This window comes from Polypterus senegalus, chromosome 14, assembly GCF_016835505.1.
Source record: "Polypterus senegalus isolate Bchr_013 chromosome 14, ASM1683550v1, whole genome shotgun sequence".
NCBI lineage: Eukaryota > Metazoa > Chordata > Cladistia > Polypteriformes > Polypteridae > Polypterus > Polypterus senegalus.
In genome coordinates, this window is record NC_053167.1 from 104601560 (window position 1) to 104626809 (window position 25250).

General features: G+C 40.4%; 1 protein-coding gene across 1 annotated transcript in view; it reads left to right on the forward strand.

Annotated features, from left to right (window-relative positions):
* The window catches only part of abca4b (ATP-binding cassette, sub-family A (ABC1), member 4b), a 327352-nt gene that overhangs the window by 33318 nt on the left and 268784 nt on the right, over positions 1-25250 (forward strand). The window contains exons 4-6 of the mRNA XM_039735801.1: positions 6177-6318; positions 11979-12118; positions 13793-13920. Of these exons, the coding sequence (XP_039591735.1) occupies positions 6177-6318; positions 11979-12118; positions 13793-13920 (410 nt within the window). The remainder of the gene's footprint in view (positions 1-6176; positions 6319-11978; positions 12119-13792; positions 13921-25250) is intronic.

Here is a 25250-nt window from a genome sequence, read left to right on the forward strand (position 1 = left end):
AATGCAGCCAAATATAGAGAGATCCTTGAAGAAAACCAGAGTGCATGTCACTAACATGCGGTTCATACAGACAAGACAACACTGGAGTGACTTCAGGCCAAGTCTCCGGCTGTCCTTGAGCGGCCCAGAACAAAAGCTCATAGAACATGTGTGGACAGACCTGAAGATGGCAGTTTAAAGATGCTTCTTATCCATTCAAACAAAGCATTAGAGGTCCTGCCAGGAAGAACTGGATAAGCTGCCCAAATCCAGGTCTGCAAAACGTGTTTAGAGCCCCCAAGAAGCCTCAAAGCGACCAAAGGGGCTTATACAAAGTCCTGAACCATGGCTCTGAATACTTGTATGAATGAAAGATTTCAATTTATGATTTGTTTTATAAATTTGCAAACCTTTCTGAAAACGTCATTATGGGTTATTGGACATGGATTGATGTGCAGAAATGTGTGCAGAAAATGAAGGGGTCTCATACTTCTTGAATTCACTGTATTCTACACACACACAGATACATATATTGTATACATAAGTTGCTGAATACTGGCAGTACTGGCAGAATGTGTTTGTTGTGTATTAAATTAGGGGATTTATGGCAAATTCTATTTGACAGTCAAGAATGGCACAATCATTTTTTATTGTACAATTTGATTTTTCAGTTAAATGTCGTATTACATCTCTAATTCTTTGTATAGCATCTTATGATGATGTGGACTAGGAACGACTTTTTGTAAAATACTCAGCACTGCTTGCTCACAGTCTCTGGGTTCTGCCTTTAAGTCCCACGAGGTCACTGTCTGGCTGCAGTCTTCATGCTCTCCTTGGGTCACTGTGTGTCGTTTCTCCAGGTATTTCCATTTCCCTCATAAATCTCAAACCAGTTCAGTTTTGGTAAAATGGTGACGGACCAGACATGACTGACAATGTGTGTGTGTATCTGTGGTTTCCTGTCAGGTCCTGTGCAGGGCTGGCTATTCCAACTAATGCTCTCAGGGCACTTCAGTTGAATAAGTGGGTGGATTTGGAAAATGGATGAAGAGATGGTTGTTTAAGATGTAAAGTCTTAGATGACTCTACTTGCTTTTTCACTGCAGATGAGATAATAATAATAATAGTAATACAGTAAGTTTTATTTATGTAGCACTTTCATTCACTCAAGGACACTTTACAATTCAATAAGCACATTAACAAGACAATCGAAATTACATGCAAGAAAATGAATAATACTCATTGAAGAGATGTGTTTTTAGCAGGAGTTTGAAATGAATAATAGATGTTTCCTTGCGTAGGCTGAGAGGAAGAGCATTCCAAATTTTAGGGGCCATCACACTGAAAGCTGTGCCCCCCATAGTTACTAACCTGTATTTAGGTACAGTGAGCAAGTCAGCATCCAATGATCTTAATGCATGAGTAGGAGTGTAGGAAGCAGCAGCTCAGACAGATAATGAGGGACTAAACCATGAAGGGCTTCAAAGGTGAGAAGAATATTTTTATGTTTGGTTCCTGAAAAGACTCGTAACCAATGCAAATCATGAAGGACAGGAGTGATGTGAGCAGATTTTTTAGTGTGTGTAAGTAAACGAGCAGCAGAATTCTGAACATACTGTAATCTATTGATATATTCAGTCGGAAGGTCAAAAAACAATGCATTGCGATAGTCCAGGTGGGTAGTGATGAAAGCGTGAACGAGTGACTCAGTATCTTTCACACTGAGGAAAGAATGCAGATGAGCAAAGTTGCAAAGATGAAAAAATCTCTGTACTATTGAGCTAATGTGTGTTTGAAAAGCTGATCAAGGAACTGATCAAGGATGACATCCAAATTATGGACTGATGCTGAGGGTTCAACCAGGATCCCATTGACGTCAATTTTTAGCCCACAAAGGGTAGAGAGGACAGATTTACTATACTTTACAGATCTACTATAGCTAATAAAAAAGAAACCACATTAGAGCCCAGATTTCCTTCTAAACGATTTCATGTAAAGAATGTTTTAATGCTTGGCAATGTTTGTCTTTACAGGCAATGGAAATAGTAATGGCAATATTTTATAATATATGAGTATATATGTTGTATATATGTTTAGTATATGTTCTGGGGAGCAAGCATGGGCTACCCAATACCTCCCCCAGGACGCTAGATTGCAACCCCCCTGGGTTGCAGCGGTGCCTCAGACTCCCACAGAGCTTCATGGGAGTTGGAGTTTGGTGCAGCCCTGTTGGGATCCGCAGGCGTCGCCAGGGGGTGCTGCAGCAGGAGCTGCTGAGCCCTGATGGGCAGTTCTTCTGCCACACCTGGAAATGCTGCCGGAAACGAGTAATCAAGCACCTGGAGCACTTCCGGGTGCCTGCTAAAAGGAGCCCGCTGCCACCACTCAAGGAGCCAGAGTCGGGAGGAGGGAGACAAAGCTGCCAGGGAGGAATGGAGGATTTTGATGAAGAGAATTTATTTTGTGTTTTGCTTTTGTGTTGTGTCCGTGGGTATGAGGAAGAAAATAAATAATTATTTGTTTTACGTGTGTCTCCGGTGTCACTCCGAGTTGGGTCGGTGCTGATATAGCGCCTTTATCACAATGTAAATATATTTATAAATATTAATGTAAATATTAAACAATCAAATAGACACATTTTACCTTGGGCATTCATTTAAAAACACTTGTGGTTTCATGTAATAACAGGCCAGTGTCTGCCTGCATAGCCTATCTAGGTGTTTCAAAAAATGTTAAAATTATGTGATGCTGTGAATATGGTGAACGGGTCCTCACTACTGGACGTGGGGTGGGGTGGGGCTGGATGGAGGCGGGGTTTGATTTCTAACGGTGTTACACATAAGACAAGGTGCTACCTGATGGCCACGGGATGGGGCTGAGGTAGATGTCAGACTCTGTGTGTGACGAGATCTGCATTGTGGTACAGTAGGTGATCATATTTACATCGTACAGTGATGACTAAAAGAAAAAAATGTTTACTAGCAACTGAATTAAGTCTCACTGCTAGCAATTTGAACAAATAACAGCATTGTGTTGCTAAGCAGTGCCTGCCACGCTAATAGGTTGAGCTGTTCTTTAAATGATGGGGGGGTTAGCTAAGAGAGTAATGGCATGAATGAAACCCAATGGGTCACGGTTGACAACCACTGCACAGCACGATGACAATGCATTGGCCCGCAGACTGAAGCATTTATCGATCGCTTGGGGCCAAGTCTTCTTAGAGAAAATCTGTTAGTAACCCTTTGGCATCTTGGAGTCGTAGACTCACAAGGGTTTTTCTAATTGTTTCAGACGTTGTTCTAGGACACAGGTGTCGAACTCCAGGCCTGGAGGGCTGCAGTGGCTGCAGGTTTTAATTCTAACCATCTTCTTCATTAGTGACCAGTTTTTGCTGATAATTAACTTCTTTTGCTTTAGTTTTAATTAACTTGTCTCAGGCCCCTTAGTTGTCTCTTTTTTTAATTAGCAGCCAAACAATAATGAAACACAAAACGAGCTGCCACATGACCAGCTGACCTGTGCCCGTCACACAATACATGAAAATAAAGAAAAGTGAAGGTCTCAGTAAGGTTGATCTCTCAGGTCACCAAAACATTTTGATGAACAGAAAATCAACAGTTTTGGAAATGTCTGCTGTGGCAGAATGAGAGCAGCAACAGGCCACAAAATTAAATAATGGGCTTAATTAATTAACAGCAAGAATCAGCTTCTCATTAATAGATTGGTTGGAGTGAAATTGGTTGGAGTTTGAAATCCCAGTTTAGCTGCTCATCTGCTGGCTCGTTTCACATCTCATTTCTGTTTGGCTGCCATTTCATGAAGAAACGAATCAATTCAGAATCCTTAAAAACAGGGCTATTAAAATGAAGGGAAAAGGAGTTAATTAAAAGCGAAAACTGGTCAATGACTAGGATAAGGGTCAGAATGAAAACCTGCAGCCACTGCGGCCTTCCAGGCCTGGAGTTTGACACCCCTGGTCTAGGAGATGCAAGTGTGTTTAACTTGTCCTCGAAAGAATGCCATATGATTACCAGTACAGCAAAGGAGCTTTTTACTGACTTTTGTCCGTTTTCTTTAAAGTATGCAGACGCTTCCACTGACCTTGAGTATCAGCAAGAAGGACTCATCCCATTATTCATGTTTTGTTCATCCGCTTTTACCTGTTTAAGTAAATGTACTTGGCTTTAATTTGTATATTATCAGCCATATGCAAAAGATGCTCTTGTATATTCACATCTATGAAAGCTTTGTCCAAACAAAGAATTGTTAGCATTTCTGTGATAACAGGGCAAGAAAACACATCTTGCTTGGTGTGCTCAAGAAAAGTCTTTGATAAGTAAATTTCGTATATGCAGTACTTACTAAAGTCCTGAGAAATGTTTCATTTTATCAACAAGTTGAACCAGGGATCAGGAAGAATTTGGGAACAAGAATCAGTAACCACAGTGTTTGCCACGGGAGGCAATGCTTACAGATGAAAGAAAGCTATGATTGCCAGCAATCTCCCATCTCTTCCATAGCTTTCTCAGGAGTGCTTTCCAGGGACGGGCACCTTGTGGTGTTTTTTTTTTTTAAATAGGAATGCCACAATGGTCTGGGGGTTTGGTGTTAGCAGGGAGCTACCTGCATAGGATCTGCATGTGGCAGAGCAGATGAGGAATAAGGAGTCAAGAGCCCCGATGGTTCACATGTGGAAAGGAAAATGGCCAGCGATCATCGCGAGTGTGTGAGCGGTGGGAACAAAGAGAGATAAGGCCCATCTTGTCTTGGTGTTAGTTAGCAGTGGATTTGGTTTTTTTTTTTTGGTGGCATTCTCCGTGGCCCCTAACAATAACAAAATTGCTATTTGTGCCACTGGCATTAAGAGATTTGCCAGTTCAGTGTTACGTGGTGTCTGTGTTATGTTATGTTACGTTTGCTTGTCTCCTTCATTCCCATGCTTATCACTAGCAAATAAGTTAAAATGAATGAGACCGCTAATGGCGTGCCTTTCTCATATGCTAAGAGTCAGATATCTGTACCCACCCCACCCCATCCCATGCCATGAGTGAATACGGGTGCATCATGCTCTCTTTTCCAGGTGCCCCAAATCTAATGTTTTGGATTAAAGAATTTTCAATGGCCACCTTCTAGGATTAGTGTAATCATGGAAGAATAGATAGATGTCTTCCATTAAGCATGGTGTGCATCTGTGGCCCCAAAGAGCCACGTTACATGTTCTTCTTTATTCCCAGAGTATTTGGTAACTTGAAATACCTGGGCATCCTTCTCTCAAATGGCCTTGCAGACTGACTTGAAATGTCTCTCCTACAATTCTGTACTCAGTGCAAGTTGCCAGTTTGTAGCTTTGTAATATTTCAAGTATTAATCTTGCCATAGCAGGAGGAGGTTGGGATAACACATTGCTTCAACCACCACACGATGAACCACCTGGACTGGGACACCTCAGTGCTACCCTGCAACGGTGTGAGTTTTTTTTTTTTTTAAGTGGCCATAGTGCCAATCAGGCCACCTTTCCCCCAGTTTTCCCTGTGGAGGACCTCCTTGCAGGGCTGGATGCAGATTAACATCATACCCAGGATGAAGCAATTGCAGGTTAAGGGTCTTTCTCAAGAGCGCAAGGGAATGGAGTCACTTCTGGCATTTTGCAGGATTTAAACCGACAACTTTCCAATTGCTGGCTCAGATCCGTAGCCTGAGAACCACCACTCTGCCTGTGCGTAGGCTTTTGTTAAAATCTTTCTCAGCTATAACTAACCGCCCAGAACTTTCTGGTGTTCGGCCTTTCCCATGTATTTGGCTTTGTGCACTTTCTTATAGGTCTGTCATGTGAGAAATTGCGTCATTTCAGCACTGTCATATTTAGATGTTTCTGGCTGTAGAGCGTCAATACATATGGAAAGCTACACTCATAGCAGTTTTTCCAGAAGTCTCTTCTATGATGCATTGCCAATATAAAAACACCAATGGACCCTTCAGGCAGCATTCTGCAATATCAGCACTGTCTGTAAAACTGGAAAGTGCAGGGCGGAAAGAATGAAGTGGTGCTTTTCAGGTGACTCATGACTGCTGGCATGAAAAAGCATGTCATGGATGGTTTATCTCTACAGTGTACTGCTGACCATGTAAACTTCTGAGGAGTAAAAACAAATCAAGCTGTGTCAGCTGAATATGATTTTCTTCTCTGTCTTCTGCAGGTCATTTTCCCAACAAAGCCCTGCCTTCTGCTGGAGCCTTGCCCTGGTTACAGGGAATGTTTTGCAACTTTAATAATCCTTGTTTCAAATATGCGACCCGTGGTGAATCTCCTGGCGTGGTTTCCAACTACAACAATTCCATGTAAGTTTTCTTTCAGTTTTCTTCCCAGATACCTCACTTTCATATTCTGCTGTACCCACATGCATTTGTCTTCTCTCACATTGGGGTTGCGTTATTAATGGGGACACCAGTACATCAATGATGAAGGACAAAGGGAACATCTTCAGGTGTCTTTCAGGATTCTGAAGTATGACATTCAGTGCAATAGTGCGCCACCTATAGGTCATTACTGGATAGGAAAACACACTCGGTGCTCAGTAAAGCACAAGAAAAAACATTATTTGAAAGAGTGACTTTACAGTTCAAGGATTGTCTTCTTGACACAAATGCAATGTAATTAATGGGAATCTCACAGATGGCTCTGCTATCTTTGGCAAATACCACAAGTGGCCTGGTGGTTTAGGATTTGAACTAAAAACCACAAGCATGCAAGTGGAGTTCTCACTGCTAACTTGCTTCATGACTCAGAGCTCCATCTCTTCACATATGGAAACACGGAAGTCACTTTGGGTAGAAGCATCACCTACATAAATAAATACACTCATGGAGCAAATTATTAGGACCACCTGCTTATCCATGCAATTATCTAATCAGCCAATCATGTGGCAGCAGCACAAAGTATTAAGTCATGCAGATACAGGTCAGAAGTTTCAATTAAATGTGAAGTCAGTGATTTTGACCCTGGCTTGATTGTTGGTGCCAGACAGGCTGGTTTGAGTATTTCTGTAACTGATGATCTCCTAGGATTTTCACGCACAACAGCTTCTAGAGTTTACTCAGATTAGGGGCAGGTGCTGATAAAGCGGATTGTCGCACCCACCACATGGCAAACCACGTCATGATCTCAGATTAGGACCCAAGTGCAGCCACGCAATGCGAGGTTTTTTATAGTAGGCTGGACTACCAAATTTGCCACCAACCCCAAGGTTTTTCCCTGCAGGTTGGGGGGCCTAAATGCAAGGCTGGATTCAGATTAACGTCAGGACAGAACCCAGGACTCAACGTTTGGCATTTACAAGATTCAAACCGGCAACCTTTTGATTGCCAGTGCAAAACCCTAACCTCAGAGCCACCACTCCACCCCAAGAATAGTACAAAACTATAGAAAATATCTTGTTAATGAGAGAGGTTAGTGGAGAGTGGCCAGACTGGTTCAAGCTGACCGAAAGGCTACAGTAACTCAGATAACCACTCTGTACAACTGTGGTGAGAAGAAAAGCATGTCAGAGTGCACAGCTTGTTGAACTTTTTGAGACAGATGGGCTACAGCAGCAGAAGACCACGTTGGGTTCTGTCAGACAAGAGCAGGAAGCTGAGGCTGTAGTGGGCATGGGCTCACCAAAACTGGACAGTTGAAGAATTCAAAAATGTACCCTGGTTTGATGAATCTCGATGTTTGCTGATATGATCTCACAAATGATAGGACCAGAATTTGGCACCAACAGCATGAATCAATGCACTCAACCTGCTTTGTGTTAACAATCCAGGGTGGTACTGGTGGTATAATTGTGTGGGGAATGTTTTCTTGGATCGTTGTGGGCCCATTAATACCAGTGAATCATCTTTTGAATGCTACACCCTATTTGAGTATTGCTGCTGACTGCGTGCATCCCTTCATGGTCACCATTTACTTGTAGCGGTCAGAGGCCGCTAAGATTCACACCGTCGAGAAAGACGGTGATTTATTTATTTTATATGAGGATTACCAGGGACAACCCCAGCCTTGGCACGACACACACCCACACACACTACAGAGACAAAGAAAAAGCACTGGGAACTTAAACGGAAAAAAAGTATAATGAAATTAAATTACTAAATGAAAAACAATAATACCACCCCTGATCCCTTCGGCGATATTACAATTAACAGATAAACATGACAAACACGCAGTAAAGTCCATGTATGAAATAATAGCGGTGAAGTTATGTCCAGTGATTTGAATGAAGCGAGGGAAATGGAAAAACACAGTCCTACCGGTAGTTGCTGAAGTAAGTTGACAGATGAATGGTTCAGGAGCGCTCCTTCTTCCGTGAAAGCCAAATAATCCAGACAACGTCCTCAGGAACAGTAAACAGGTAGACGAATGATTCCAGACCCCAACAGACAACACAATCCAGGACACGAAGATGTAAAGCAGGCAAACGACAGGCAGTTCCACAGATAAATACAAGCAGCAAACGACCAAAACAAAACTTCTTTCTCTTCGTCCCCTGCCCTCCTTTTGAACCCTCTGGCCACCTTTGCCCCCAACAGCCCTGCAAGGACTGCTGGGAGATGCAGTTCTAACCAATGGTAGCACTGCTACATACTCATCTTCTAAATGGCTACTTACAGCATGATAATGCATCATGCAACAAAGCAAAACATGTCTCAAATCGCTTTCATGAACATGAAGTTCAGTGTTCTTCAGTGGCCTTCCCAGTCACTGGATCTAAATCCAATAGACCATCTTTGGGATGGGGAAGAATGGGAGATTTACAGCATGAATGTGCAGGTGACAAATCTGCAGAAATTACATGATTACGTCAACATGGACGAGAATCTCAAAGGAATGTTTTCAAAATCTTGGGGAATCCACGCCATAAATAATTGAGACTGTTTTGAGAGCAAAATTAGGCCCTTCCCATTATTAATCTAGTGGTCCTAAGAATCTGCTCAGTGAGTGTATAATGCCAATGTGAGTGTGGATTGACATTATTGCACAGAGAGTAGCCAATTCATCTTCAAATTCCAGAAACCTGGGTTCAGATCTCAGCCACATTCTGCGTAAAGTTTCATTGGAGTACAAAATTACTGAATTATGGAGTGAATTATGGGAGGCACGCTAGTAGTGCTAATAGTGTTGTCTCATGTACTTGTTCGCAATACAGTGAAATTCCATCTTTTAATAACTCAAACACTGGTCATCAAAACTCCAGTAAGGCCTAAAACGAAACATTAAGCCTCCAAAATACAAAGTAAGCCTGGAATCCCTACCTGAAGAAAGAGGCTTGCAGCCTACACACCACAAAGTGGGAAAAGCGTATATTTTCAGTAGAAAAATGTCAGAAAAACGCTGCTGTGGCTCCTTTATACCGATAGCAATACATCTGTATAATGACTCACTGCGACTGTGACTGCCAAGTTAAAAGATTTGTTTCTTTTTAATTTTTTTACTTTAAAATTATTCTGGTGTGTGCTCAGACCAAAGTGTGTATATTTATTTACTTACTTACTTATTCACCTATTTAAGTATGTATTTATCTACAGAGCTTCTGTAAAGCTAAATTCCTTTAGGGGACAAATAAAGATCTATCTATCTATCTATCTATCTATCTATCTATCTATCTATCTATCTATCTATCTATCTATCTATCTATCTATCTATCTATCTATCTATCTATCTATCTATCTTAGGTTTTTGAGTCAAGGAATCTACTTTATAGGGTTATTCCTTGCTGCAACCTCTAGTTTAAGGTTTTTAATTTTAATTTGGAATGTTTTATCCATCATTTTGTTAATGTTATGATTGCCACCATTTTGTTTATCTATCAATAACATGCTAAGGTGGTTACTAGGAGCAGGGTCAAGGAGGTTGGGACCCTTATGCTAACTGTGCAACGAGTTAAAAGGTCCCCTTGCGATGCACTTAGTTATCCAACATTGTGGATCTAATCTAACCTTTTCCATTACTTCTTTGCTCAAATCTATTTTCAATTAAAGTACCAGGCTCAGACCCTTGCTATATTTTTTTTTTATTCACTGTTTGGCTTCATGGCCACGTCCATTTAAACTCCTGGTTTAGACCTTCATTTCATTTTAACTATGTCCCTTCTTCTGATCTGCCTTGAAAAAAAAATCTTCCAGTGGTTTTTAAAGGCATAACAGCCAAATATATAAAAACAAAGGTTTTGATAAAAATAATAAGCATTTATTCCCAAGAAATACCCAATAGTCAAAATATAGAATGTTTCTTCTAAAGATGCAACTCAAAAAAATCCAAAAAAACAAAGCAAAGTCTTAAATGCAAGCAGAGAGTCTGAAATCAGAAAGTCAAAATCAGAACCCACAAAGCACAGAGGGAGTCCAAGAGAATGAGCTGAACAAAAACCAACAGGTAAACAAATGTCTCAGCATCGAAATGTAGCCTATTCAGGCTTTATAAAGGCCTAAGGTTCATCTCCACAGCTGCAACATCAGAGGGCCCCACCCCTTAGGCTCAGCATATAAAATATAAGGAGCATCACATGCACAATAACTAACAAATTAGCTGAAAATGCAACATTATTAATAAACAAGTGTGATAAGTGCTCCATGGCACAGAACAGATTTCACATAAACAATCAATTTCCGAGAGTGTGCAGGCTCAGATTGGGTGCATGTGTGGTCATGACGGACCTCCTCCGGGGTTGATTACAGTGCTTGGCCATGGTGCCGAAGATAGAGCCGAGTCTGCAGACAAAACTCTTGGTGTACCGGTCAATCTAACTCCCTGTCCTCATCTATGGTTATGAGCTGTTGATAATGGCCGAAGGACTGAGATCACGAGTTCAAGCAACAGAAATGTGGTTTCTTCTGCCCTGCTGACACTCAGTGATAGGGTGAGAAGCTCATTGTTTTAGGAGAACCGAGAGTAGAGTTGCTGCTCCTCCGGATCAAGAGGAGCCAGTTGAGGTCATTTGGACATGATGTAAGAGTGACCCCTGGAAGGCTGCCCCTAGAGCTCCTCTAGGCTCGTCACACTGGGTGGAGACCCTACAGCAGACTCAGGCCACACTGATCAGATTATATCTCTGTAATGGAAAAAAATTATAAATACTGTATATTTATAGAATGCAAAGTTGACTGACTGACCAATTCATTCAGCAACAAAACTTTTAGTTAAAAAGCTGAAATTTGGCAGAATTGTGCATCTACATCAGTAGGTATCCACTAGCAAAGGATAATTCAATATGTAAATATTGAGGGGTAAATCGTCCCACAATAGAAAAACTAAATACCCCCAACTCTTAAAAACACGTTGACCGCTTTGATTGAAATTTAGTTTATGTTAAAACAAAAAAGATAATTAGCTAATCCAAGTTTTTTTATATGTTGATAATAAAGTTTGAGTGAGTGGAGTATTCTTAGCGATTATATCCTCTTTTCTGCCGAGTGACAAAAAGGAAGAGAAGAAATCACACAGAGAAGGAGGGCTGCTGCTTTGTGTAAATTAAGACCACTACCAGAAGCAAAGTGGAAGGATGAAAAGTTCATCAAAGCTCAGGTTGCAACCTTGGACACACGCAGAACTCTGCAGAACTTCTGTTGCCTTCTTCTTACAGCTTGCAAAATTAATTTTAGTATACAGTACTTTGAAGAATGGGGTGGGGGGATGGAGGACCCTTGGTGGTGAAATACATGCAATATTGTGGAGAACTAGTGTGTCCCCTTGGACATCAGACCACGATGTGTTACTACGCTGCAGTTCACAAAGCAGCAGGAACGTGCCTGTACGTTGTACCAGCCCACTTCCAGCCCTGGGTACAACACAAACCTGGGTAAGATAGAGCCCAACTCTCCACAGAATTCTATTCCATTGCACTCTTGTGCACTCTCATGGTCACTCATACTGGGAAATAAATGATTTGCACTACTATCATTTGCTGTATATTGAAAGTGCCGTTTAATAATTGCTGTGCCTACTCTGTTTTTTGTTGCAGACTGGCCAGAGTCTATGCGGATTCCCAAGAACTTCTTTTTGGAAACCCAGAATTTGAACAGCTTGGAAGGGTGTGGCAGGAACTGCGCATCATGACAGATTTTATGGAAACGATCAGAACCAATCCATCACGGATCTCAGGCCAGATTCTTTATTCATTTTTAAAGCATTTCCCTCTTACTTCCAAATTCTTTAGTTCCAAAATATATCAACATTTCAAAACACAAGTAGTGGCTCTATATGGTGGCAGAAATTATCTTCATATTCATTTGTAAGATGTTTGGCATGAGGACAGCGGGGTGTCACAAGGGATAGTACAATTGTCATAAAGTTTCCGGAGCCTGAGTTTGAATCCCAACACGGTCATCACCTCTTCTCCTTGAGTCTGTCTTTTTCCTGTGTACTCCAGTTAGATCAACTGGTGAATTTCATTTGGTTTGCACAATATTGCTGGTGCCTTTTAATAGACAAACATACCATGCAAGTCTCATTCCCGAATTGCACATAATGCAGCTGAAATAGGCTATGGCGTCCCAATGCCCTGAATTGGGAAAGGGAGTTTGAATTAACGGATGGATAGCTCAAAGCATTTTTTAAATACAATTCTCCATTATTCAAATCAAAAAATCAAACAGATTTGCATTTGTCTCATGAAATCATACTCGGCATAATATGCAGTGAAATGCTTAGTTGCTCAACTCCCAAACCGTGCATTAGAAGAATATAAAAAGACAATAAATAGTAAATACTCAACTCTATAACTTTCAATATGTACAATGACAGCATTCTATTAATATTATAAAAAGATATAATAACTAAATGAATAATTTAATAAAGGAGAATTAACAATACGGCATCATGTAGTTCTTGACACTGTCCTGGTTAAGGATACAAATGGATTCTGGGAAGACGCTCCTCCTCGGTGTTTCTGAGCAGGTCTTCAGACAGCTATAGTGTTTCCCTGACCACAGCACAGAGAAGAGGCCATTATTGGGATGGCTGGTATCTCTGATAATTTTCTTTGCCCTGGTCTAACATTACTTGGTGTCCTGGAAATTAGAGTACACACCTAATGATGCGTTCAGCTCACCACCCAACTTTCTGCTGAGATTTGTGGTCCTGCAGTTTGATGTTTCCAAACCAGGTTATAATGCTTCCTTGGAGAATTTATAGAAATTTTTAAGTATCTTGGAGGGAAGTCTACAATCCCTGAAGCATCCATCCATCCATCCATTAACCAACCCGCTATATCCTAACTACAGGGTCAGGGGGGTCTGCTGGAGCCAATCCCAGCCAACACAGGGCACAAGGCAGGAAACAAACCCCGGGCAGGGCACACACACACACACACACACACACACACACACACAAGCACACACTAGGGACAATTTAGAATCGCCAATGCACCTAACCTGCATGTCTTTGGATTTGGACTGTGAGAGGAAAACTCGAGGGAGGACCCGGGAAGCAAACCCGGGAGGCAGTAACTTAGTATGTTTAGTAATTACAAGTTTTAATAATGGCTAAAATACCAATTAACATTACGTTAGGTATTTTTTTAATGAAAACTACTGAGTATACAGTATACACAAAAAAATGGTGTTATTGCAGCATTAGCGTATTTTTAAATTAATTTTTGCTTTTATTAATATGAGCAGCACTAAGTAAAAATTTCTATTATTTCCATACTTGTCTATGTTTAGTAAATTCATTTTATTATGTGGGCAAACCACTGTATAAAAATACATTTTCCGTGTTTTTGTAGTAGTATATGTTTAGTAAAGGTAATTTTATTTTTTTCTACAAATTTTCCAGGGCGAGGAGTGAGAATACGAGATATTCTGAAGGATGATGAAACTCTGACTGGATTCTTGCTGAAGGACGCGGGCCTCTCTGACTCCGTGGTCAATCAGCTCATCAACGCTCAAGTGCGCCCTGAACAGGTGGGTGCTCCAGAGGGCTACACCGCTAGTTGCTAAGCTAGAGATGAGTATCAGTGTTGTCAAAAAATAAAGAAAATTGGAATAAGCTTTTCATCCCCAAGTGTCTAATACATCAGGAGTTTCCAGGAACCCCCTTTCAGTACATTTTAAGGATGATGTAATGGTTTAGAGGTTTTAACCAATTTAGTTCCCATTTCCATACAATTCCATATGTATTTTGACCTTTTCTTGCTGTTGTAATTTTTTGTATGTTAAATTTGCTTATTTTTTGCCGTCATCTTGTTTATCATGGGTGCCACCAATTTTGTGGTGATTTTGGGTCGCTCAGTCATTTTGTTGAGATCAGTACAGTCCCGTTGTCACCACACAAGGCCTTGAGAGGAGGTGCATTGTGACGTCATAACACAATGGGTGCTGGCACGCTGCTTCTGTTGTCCAAGATTTTGGATTCCAAAACAAAAACCACAGCAGTGTGAGAAGAACATTTTGTGAGTTAGGACACAGTAAAAGTTTGGCTTTGGTACTTTCAAGTATTTTTGTCCTCTGAGTTGTAAGCTCAGTCCATTTTGGATTCTGAGTTTGCCCTTTTCACCTCCTGATCATTACTTCATTTTCCCTCTGATGTTTTCATACGCAAACATCAATAAACAAGTTATTTTTGCATGTATCCTCAGACCTTAAATGCCAGCTAGTATTTTCATCCATCAAAAACAGTATCTTTCACTTAAAGGAGTACTCCATCCAAAAACTCCATTTTAAGTATGTTACTAACCTCATGTAACTTGCAGTGGAGGCTGAACAAAGTCTGATATAATGGTGACCAATGCTGTACAGCACCAAACGATGTGAAATACATCTACGAGATTAACAAAACAAAAATCTCCTGTTATTCACGTCGCATAATCCACATGTCTGTTATCCAGTCGTATGTACAAAATTTTACTACAAATATTGTTAAATGTTTACTTCTGGAATAAGCAGCACAAATAATAACCAGGCAAGTAAGGTGTCATTGGAACAACTTTTTGAATTGAAGACCCGCCTCCTACACTCATTCGTTGGTCAAGAGTCCTGCCTTTGGTCCAAAAAGTCTTTCCCATGAAGCTTTACTTTCCTGTTTCATTTTTTTTTTCATTTAATTTAACGTATATTTTTAACATAGTTTGCCATTGGTGAGGATAGTTCGCCATTAGGGTCTCTTATATCATAAACTTATTCTTCTCCATTTTGCATGAAGGAATGAGATAAAAAAGTTTTTTGAGTCTCTCTGCACAGTACATTGGGGTCAGTAACTTCTAAAACAAAATACCATTTTTGGGTGGAGTACTCCTTGAAGTGAAGCTGTGAGGTAGCCTCTTTAGCTTCTTTAGCCACTGTGATTTCCATACAAGCCAGCTATGTTTGTTAATCTAATTAAGGAAAGTAATGGAAATAAAATGCAGTGTTTGAGGCAGATATCATCCATCTGAAGAGCACACATTTAAGTATATAATGTCTTTAAATTATAGGCCTCCAACCAGGGCTTAGTAGAATGTGTCAAGCTTGCATAAGAAAATCAAATGAATCCAACCTTTTTCCTTTGTTACATCTGCCTTTAAAACACACAGCCAGAGGTGAACGCCACTGAGTCTTCACGTCTTGAAAATTTTCAGTCTCACGCACTGTAAACTGAAGCCGCTGTTTGAAGGTATTAAACGACCGCGGTGACCGTCAGTGGCATTGCTTTAGCAAACGGCTCATTGCACATTCACAAAAACTAATAGCAATGGAACGTCGGCAAGATTTGAAACTCGCCTCCCATCTGCCACACTAGCTAAATGCCCAGTTTTATGTGGTGATTTCCTTCATCAGCCTGAAATCTGTGACATGCAATAAGTGCTGAACAATTAAAATTAAAAATAAAAAAAACTGATGAAAGGTATTCTCAGTGTTCTCGATGACTGATTATGTCATTTGAGTCCCAGCGTTACTATGAAGAAACGCCTTCAGTCTTAACACTGATTTATGATGAGGAATATTCTGATGGCCCTGCATGACGTGCCGTCGCTGAAAATTGACGAGGTGGAGCAAGTTTTCTTAAAAAGAGTAAAAATATATGTGGTTACTTGCACAAGCCTTTCTTCTTTTATGATCATAACACATTCACTTTTTTATTCATTAAACTAATTACATTCTGCCAATAAATCCTTTAACCCTTTAATAGCAGGTGTAATAATAAGACAAAACAAGGTCAGAGTGTTGGGGGCACCTTTCATCAAACCCGGTATAATTGAAGGATGATAAATGCAAAAAAAAAACTTACATGTAAAATGCAAAAAAGTCTTTTGAGACAAGAGTCTCTTTCAACAACCCACAAAGATGGCGGTTCTTCTGATTATGATAAAACTGGGCAGGAAGAGGTGGGTCCAAGTGGGCAGACCCTGGAAGTGACATCAAGGAAGGAGAGCTGTCAATCTTCCTGTCTGCAGAAGAAGGAAAAGAGTGACCATTATCCCACAGCGCTAACCCCTGGCTCGGCAGAGAATGACCATCACCCACTCCTATGCGCACGTGTGTGACACAGAGCAGAGCTAGGAAGGAGATTTGTCAGAGGGAAGAGGATGTCCTAAAATGGATGTTGTATGCATAGGCTTTCTCTGGATGCCTGGTGTTTGTGTGTGTGTGTGTGTGTGGATGTGCTCAGTGATGGACTGACATCCAAAAAATGGCTGGTAGATGCCTCACATATGATGCTGCCAGAGGAGGCTATCCAAAAAGTGACTTGGAAAATCGAGATACAGTATGGACGACATCACATGTAAAGTTTGAATAGAATACTGCGCATATGCGTGGGGCTGGTTCTCTTTAATGAAAATAAGTTTATATTATTACATTCCCTTATTAACATTCATAACTTTAAGGTAAATGTATTACTAATTTCTCTTAAACATATGTTACCGGCAATGTGTGAAATGCGGGCATTGTATAGAATGCCTAGACAATATATAGAATTCCTGGAGTATATACAGTATATTTTATATATATATTAGGGTGTTAGGATGGTGCAGTGGTTAGTTTTGCTACCATGAATCCTTTTTGATCCTGCAGTGTCATATGTTTAAATCCCACCCATGTCTGCATGGGTTAAGTGCTGAATGGCATGAGTGAGTAAGTGGGCCCAGAGAGCAACTGGCACCCCATCCAAAGTTGTTTCCAGTCTTGTAGTTAATGCTGCAGCCCCCCACATCCCATAATTGGGTAAAGCAATTTCTGAGAGAGTATATACAGTACAGTACAGTATGTAAGTCTCACAAATATACTAATGCGTGCTCCACTGTCTAACACTGCACAGTTCCAAAGACTCAGGTTCAACATCTGGCCTACTTAATAATACATATAATAATGATGCATTTTATTTACTGCATAGAATACTTTTTCCATACTTCTGTTTGTGTGGCACTATGCAAATTCTTCTGAGATCTGTAGGGATGTTTCTTTAGGTAGTCACATTTTCTTTAATTTACCCCAGTATGAATGAATATGGGTATGTGAACATGTGTGCCCTACAACAGACTGGCAGACTGTCCATCCTGCCACATACATTGACCTAGGGATTGACCTAGGCCTATTTGGGTGCAGGGATACAAAATGATATGATATGATATGATATAAAATGATATGATATATACTCACTGAGCAAATTCTTAGGAACACTATACTAATACTGACCAGGGTCTCCTTTTGCTCTCAAAACAGCCTCACTTCTTCATGACATGGATTCGCCAAGGTATTGGAAATGTTCCTTTGAGATTCTGGAACATGTTGACATGATTGCATTTCGCAGTTTTTGCATATTTGTCGGCTGCACATTCATGTTGTGACTCTCCCATTCTGCCACATCTCAAAGGTGTTCTACTGGATTCTGATGTGTAACTGGGAAGGCCAACTCAAGAACACTGAACTCACAACTTTTGCTTTGCGACATGGTTTATTACCCAGTGCTGCTGGAAGTAGCCATTAGAAGGTGGGTAAATTGTGAGCTTAATGGGATGCACATGGTCAGCAACAATGCTCCAATTTCATTAATGTGATGATTGATAAATGTTAAGCCCAAAGAGTGCCAGGAAAACATTCCCCATGCCATTTCACCACCAGCACCAACCTGGACTGTTAACACAAGGCAGGTTGAGTGCATGGATTCATGCTGTTGGCACAAGATTTTGACCCTAGCATTTATGTGCCTCAGTAGAAACTGAGATTCATTAGTCCAGGCTACATGTTTTCAGTCTTCACCTGTCAAGTTTTGGTGAGTGGGTGTCCTCTGCAGCCTCAGGTTTCTGTTCTGTTTAAGACTGGAACCTGACGTTGTCCCCAGCTTTTGTGGCTCATCTGCCTCAAGGGGCGACACGCTGTGCATTCTGAGATGTTTTTTCTGCTCACCACTGTTGCAAAGAGTGGTTATCTGAATTACCGTAAAAACCAGTCTGGTCATTCTCCTCTGACCTCTCTCGTCAACAAGATGTTTCCCTCCACAGAACTGGCGTTCACTAGTTGTTTTTTGCTCAATTCTGAGTAAACCTTAAACTGTTGTGTGCTAAAATTCCCAGGCATCACCAGTTACAGAAATACACAAACCAGTCCATCTGGCTCCAACAATTCAGCCACGGTCGAAATCTCTGAAGTCACGTTTTTTCCTCATTGTGGTGTTTGATGTGAACATTAAGTAAACCTTCTGACCAGTATCTGCAGGATTTTATGCATTGAGCTCTTAGCACGTTATTGGCTAACTAGATAAGTGCATGGTGTACAGGTGTTCGTAATAATATGCTCAGTACGTGTATAATGTAATGTAATATAACACAAAATATAGGGGTTAGTGCCGCAGCATCACAGATCCAGTATCTTAAATTCAAATTATGCAACAAAACGTTTTCAGTGAGGAATCTGCAGATTTTTCTCTAGGTATGCTAGTTTGCCTCCTACGTTCCCAAAAACATGGCGGTTATATTATTTGTCAACTCTGAATGTGGGTGTGTGATCCCAGTGAATGACGGATACCCCATCCAGGGCAATTTCCTTGAACCCAGTGCTGCTCAGGTTTTGACACCCACAACTCTAAAATTAATGAAGTGGGTATGAGAGTTTTTCAGAGAGACAAGATGAGACATTTTCAGAGAGATAATTTCAAGTCCTGCGAGACGGATGGAATAACAGAACAGTGAAAAGAGATTGAATATATTGACATAGGTGATATCTCGATATCGTTTGGCTTTAAAGTTTAAGTTGGAGACTTGTAGATTGTCTAATTCATGTTGCCATCAGGGAAAACTTGTGTTTCTTCCCAATGAAGAGGCGTATCTGCAAGAAATAAAAGATTTGTTATTGGGTGAAAGTGAAATCCACAAACACTACAGGCAAAATATCTGAATCTACAATAATCTGTTTGCGTTTGCATCATTCAATGCTCAAAATGATTCAGGACTATACGCTATGAAAATCTGTGGTCCCACAACAATTAAAGCTACTACAAGTTTAATTTCAAAGAAACCACAATTTGGTCAAGTTTATATTTATGATCACGTAGAAGCGATGTAACATAGTATCGAAAGAGTTAAATGATTGTAAGTATTAGAAATTCTACATCCAATAATGGATACAAAACCATACGTCCAAAAGTATCGCACTTTACACAAAATTTATCTGAAAAACACGGTACAAAGAAGTTTTCTTGGATTTATATATAAATCCGAAAGATAACGTTTGCATATATAATAAACCAACATGTGACGAATTGTCAGCGAGAATAGTTTTGAAAGACAGAGATTTCAAAGACAGAGCTGATATTCGTGTTTATCCAAAAGCACAGCACGATTTGTCGCAAGTGGCAGATCTGGGAAAGCTCATAGGGCCCGCACGGGGGTTGGCGAGTGAAGCGATCAGGGGGCAGAGCCCCCTAGTAATAATATAATATAGTCAAGCTCTGAAAATAAAAGGCATACACCAGGCACCAAAAAGGCTTTATAACCATTTTGTGCATGCCAGGATTCCATTATTAATCCTCCATCCATGCATCTGTTTTCAAACATCCCCAACCACTTTGAATTCTATGAATCCAGAACATAACCTGCAGCAATGGGTGCAAATGAAGGAGCCAACCTGACACTTTCTTACCAGCCACACCGAAACAAAGCAATCCATGCCCTCCCTCACACTGCGGCCATAAGCAGCCCATTCAAAGTTAGATAATGCACAGTCTCAATAGAATGAGCTCCCGCCGAGGTCAGTGCTAGAAATCGGGAGCTGTGAGGTGACAACATCACTACCTGTTGTGTTTCCACTGATCAAACTGGAATTTATAAAGTGTCTTTTGTTTGCTAGTGTGCTCCGTCACAAAGTACCGTATGAAACGCTTAACCACACAGGATGGTAAATTCAACAGCAGGACGTGAGTAAAACTCAAAGTGAACTGCATATAATGGACTAGCAGCATGCTGCGAATTCAGCCTCAGTCAGAATGTTAAGATCACTGGGACTTCTGTGACAAACAGAGGCATTTAAGCATGCTTTTTCACTTTCTAGATTGTGGTTTGTTAGTGCTTTGTCATTATGAATTTTTTCTTTCTTTCTCATTCTTAAGGTTTGCTCCCATGGAGTTAAACACAAGTGAAAGGTTTCTATTAACCCCAAGAGTTCCTTATTCAGTTTCATGTTGCGTTAAACAAATAGAGTGTGTTCTGCCAACTAAATTATTAATGCAGTCCTCTCTGATTTTGTATGGGAAGGCGGCCCGGCGGCAGTTTAAATAATTGTATCCTCTCGCTCAGATGCAGTGGTTTCCTTGATCTAAAAGCAGCCTGCCTCACCGGTGTGGAAGACATCCTGTGTGGGAAGGAAAGACACGCAGTGCTGGTCGTCTTCAAAACAAAGTCTTGGAATGACATCAGTATGTGAATAGATTTCAACGTGCTTTCATATGTAAATGCGTAAAAACAAGTCCAAACCGTCCAACCTTTCATTGACTTGGCCTTTCTCAGGCCTAATTGATTCCCGAAAAATGGCTTTCTGAAGAATATGCAAGCTGGGTAATTCCTTAGCAACTAATCACAGGACTGTTTCACAGCTTCTTGAACACCTTATCCTTTTTGTGATAATGATGACACATAGCAATGCACACAAAAAAAGAGATAATAAATCAAACCTAAGCTTTTGCAAGCCGTCCATGTAGTGGGCCCTGTTTAACCTCAGATAAAGGTTTGCTGGCCAGTGACATTTCTCCTTTCTTGATTGAGGGCTATGAACTCAGCACTAATCATATTTATACTTTTTACACAGCACAACAACTGAGCTTTGTAATCCCATTCCAATTCTGCTTTTATAAACTTCTATGGCAAGGAGTCATGCCAGGCTTCAGTTTGAAACATTGCGAAACATTCTTGTTTAGCGGAAAAGCAGGGGCTCGAGACTGAGAATGGATCTGAAAGATTATGCTATCAGTGGAGGATGCGTTTCTCGAGTCATTTTAAACATTCCTGATATGACTTTTTAGAGATAATTTTAAAAAATCTTTACACATTTATAAAACTGAGGAAATGCATATATACTTGAACCCTCCTAACCTAATTCAAGGTCACGGGTACAAGCAGACACAAGAAAAACATGCAGATTACCAAGACAACAACCAAGGATGGGATTCAAACCCCAGATGCTGTGCCCCCATGCCACTTGTAAACTGAGAAACTATTAATTAGATACATATACTGTAGGGGGACCAGATATTCTGGAATTTCTCCTGTATTAACCGTAATTTAGGTGTCCACCTTTAGAAGGTGCTTTCACCACCAGTAAGGGGATTAATGCCATAACTGTGCCATATTTAAAGTCAAACCAATATTTTAATTCACTTCTTGAATAGACTGATATCCTACAAGACTTCTTACATGACAATCGTGCTCTTGCAGGTTCATTCAAAGACTTTTCTCTTTTGGGAAGCCCATTTTTCGGTTTGTTCTCTCTGTGTATTTTGTCCCAGTTGAAGTGCACCCATCAAAGGGTGGCTTCCCTCCATTGGCAACACCTGGATATGAACTAATGATCTCTCTTCTAGTGGCTCCTTCTAAAGACTTGTCTTGGGTCATGTGGCCAGAGGGTGTTGATCTGGGTAGGCTTCTGCTGACCTCACTGTGCTATCATTGTTTGATAGGATAATGCTTTAAGGAGAAGAACTGGGAAATGAAACATTGAAAAACAAAAACACTCACATGGTCATAGTTGGGAAGTCAAAATGCTCACTAGTCTAGTCCAAAACAAAACATTAGAATTGAAGTCAACAATGAGTAGCCAAAAATTTGTTACCAAAAGATATAAAAGAAATCATGAGATAATCCAAAAATTATGAAACAAAAATAGCTGCCGAGATGACATTTTAGTTTCTCAACCTAACCTAACCTAACATGTCCTTTGAAACCACACTCCAGAAACCAAGACTCACATCAGAGCAATGAAATCCACAACATGGCATCAGAAATCGCGCAAAATTACTTTGGCACCTTTAAGTAAGGATCAGATGTAAAAATAAACCAGATAAATGGAATCCCCAAAGTCTGAAACTCCTCAATAGTCAGAGAAAGGGGTGAAAACACTACATAGATCATACTCTTTAAGGTGGAGGGAACTGCAGCACTTGACTTATTACTCAAAATCTCCTTTGTTGTGTTTTTAGACATGACCAATATCTCAATGTTGGAGCTCGATCAAAAAAATTGCTTTGACTGAAAAGTACAATCCTCAAATGGGAACCGCCAACGGAACTAACACAGAACATGTCTGTAAATTATACTGCACCTGTTAGTGATGCTGTTAGTGACATGACTAGCTGGTTTTGGTATAACATTTTAGTGGTTTTCATTCTGTGAAGTGGTCTGCTCCCTTTTTCAGTTGGCTTGGATGCTCAGATCTTTGTCGTCTACAGTGCGGTTAAAACAGTCACTCCAATCGGAGTGTCTTTGTGGGACTGCCTTGTAGTTCTGTGCAGCTACTTTGTGTGAGGAGTGTTAACATGGGTGAACATTATGGATTTATAGCAGAGATTTTTAAAACATGAGAATTCAAAATACAGTATGTAAAGACATAGAAAATGTACTAAATCAAACCCCTGCCTCCTCAACCATACCAAGCACTAGACCACCTCATCCCACCCCATGTGTCTTGTTAGTGTTTCATAGAGAATCTGGTCATCCTATATCCCCTCAAGATCACATGAAACTTTTGAAACAATCACTTTTAACTTGGTTTAGACTTTAGTAGGACAATATTTATAAAATATAGAAAATGGCGATAGATAGATAGATAGATAGATAGATAGATAGATAGATAGATAGATAGATAGATAGATCTTTATTTTGTTATTTTCCCCAGAGGGAAATTTGGCCTATTACAGAAGCTCAAATAAATATATATGCATTACTATATTTTGAAAGACAAAAAAAACATCCCAAATACGCACCAGAATGGATAAAGAGGAAGAAAAAAAAATAAAACTTCTAACTTGACGGTCACATTCCCATTACCATTGCTATAAAGAAGCCCCAGTAGTGTTTCTTGACACACCTGTACTGAATAAATTGTTGGCAGAAAGTCCTCAGTGTTCGTGTGTCAGAGTGAGGATGTGAAGCTTTGTTCATAATGGTACTCAGTTTGTTTTCATTCTCTCCTTTACTGTGAGCTCCCCTCCAGGGGGTCTACAGTGCGTCCCATAACTCAGCCTGCCTATTACATTAAGTGGGTCTCTCTTCAAGTGATGTTACTGGCTCAGCCCTTTCTTATATAGTTTCTCTGTGCTTCGAGACCAGTCCATCCTGTCAACTCTCGAGTACTTGTAAGAACACACCACCTCTTCATCCACTCCTTGAATAGTAACTGGACACAGAGGCTGTTTGGTGCAGTGAAAGTCAATAACCTGTTCCTTGGTTTTGGTGATGTTAAGTTGCAGACAGTTGTTTTTGCGCCAAGAAATAGAGTTCTCCACCTGACTGCTGTACTCTGTCTCTTCCCCCTTATCAATACACCTTATAAGTGCAGAATCATATGAGGATTTCTGAAGGAGACATGAAATGGAGTTATATACAGACTTAGAGAAGTACAGAGTGAAGAGAAAACCCTGGTGCTCAAGTGTTGCTCACATCCACGTCAGAGACACACTCCTTGAATCTCACAAACTTCAGTCTGCTCCACAAGTAGTCCATTATCCAGGACACCATGGGCTCATCCATCACCATATCTCTGAGTTTAACACTTAACAGGGATGGCTGGATGGCATTGAAGGCACTGGAGAAATCAAACAACAGAATCCTCACAGTGCTGCCAGCTTTGTCTAAGTAAGAATAAGCCTTGTGGAGCAGACAGATAATTGCATCCTGCACTCCAATCTTTGTTCAATTGGAATTTAAAAAAACAAACAACAAAAACACAGAGCAAAATAACTTCAATCCAGGGAACTGTGTTGTGCTTTGCTTTGTTTTACTTGGATGCACATAATGTGACTATAAAAGGTATTCCTCCCCTTAGACTGTTCACATCTCTGTGTTATAATATTCTAAAGTAAAATCATAATATCTTTACCTGGAACATTACGACAAATGACTGACACTAAACTCATATTTGATTCCTACTGTATGTTCATCTGCATTATCTGCAGGCTCTCTAGGTACTCCCAAATTCCAAAGAGGTGCAGGCTCATTTGATTAGTGACTAAGAATTCAGTGTTAATGGGTGCGACTTGCAATATATTGGTACCTCGTTCAGGATCTCGGATTGGTTCTGTCACCCTAAGGAGGATGGGAAATTGTGTGAAATATTGAATCAACACACATAGCAAATTTGTTATTACACACATAAAGAGTCCATGGTGTAATCAAGCTTTTAAAAGGCGTAGGACATTTCACTAGCAAGAGAAGATCATTGAGTCTGTTCAAGCGTATTTAATAAACTAATAATCTATGCTGTCACAGCATGTCGTCCAGACAGTGAGTTTCATTTGACCCAATGCATAAAAATTCCTAATAACCCTTGAGGCCCAAACTCAGACATGAATTCACAGACACAGTCCCGGGTTTAAAACATAAACTTTTATTTAACAGAATACCTTAGCACAGCAATATAATTCTCTCCTCTTCCTTCTCTTCTCCACTACTCGTCCCAAATGAGTGTTACCCATCTCCTCTCCCAGATCTGACTCACTTGGATAAGGCAGTGCAGTTCCTTTTATTGAAGACTTGAGAGGGTCTCTGGGTCATATGGAAATCCCTGTAAAGTAGGAAGTGCAACTCCCTTCAGTACCCGTAGACCACCATAGG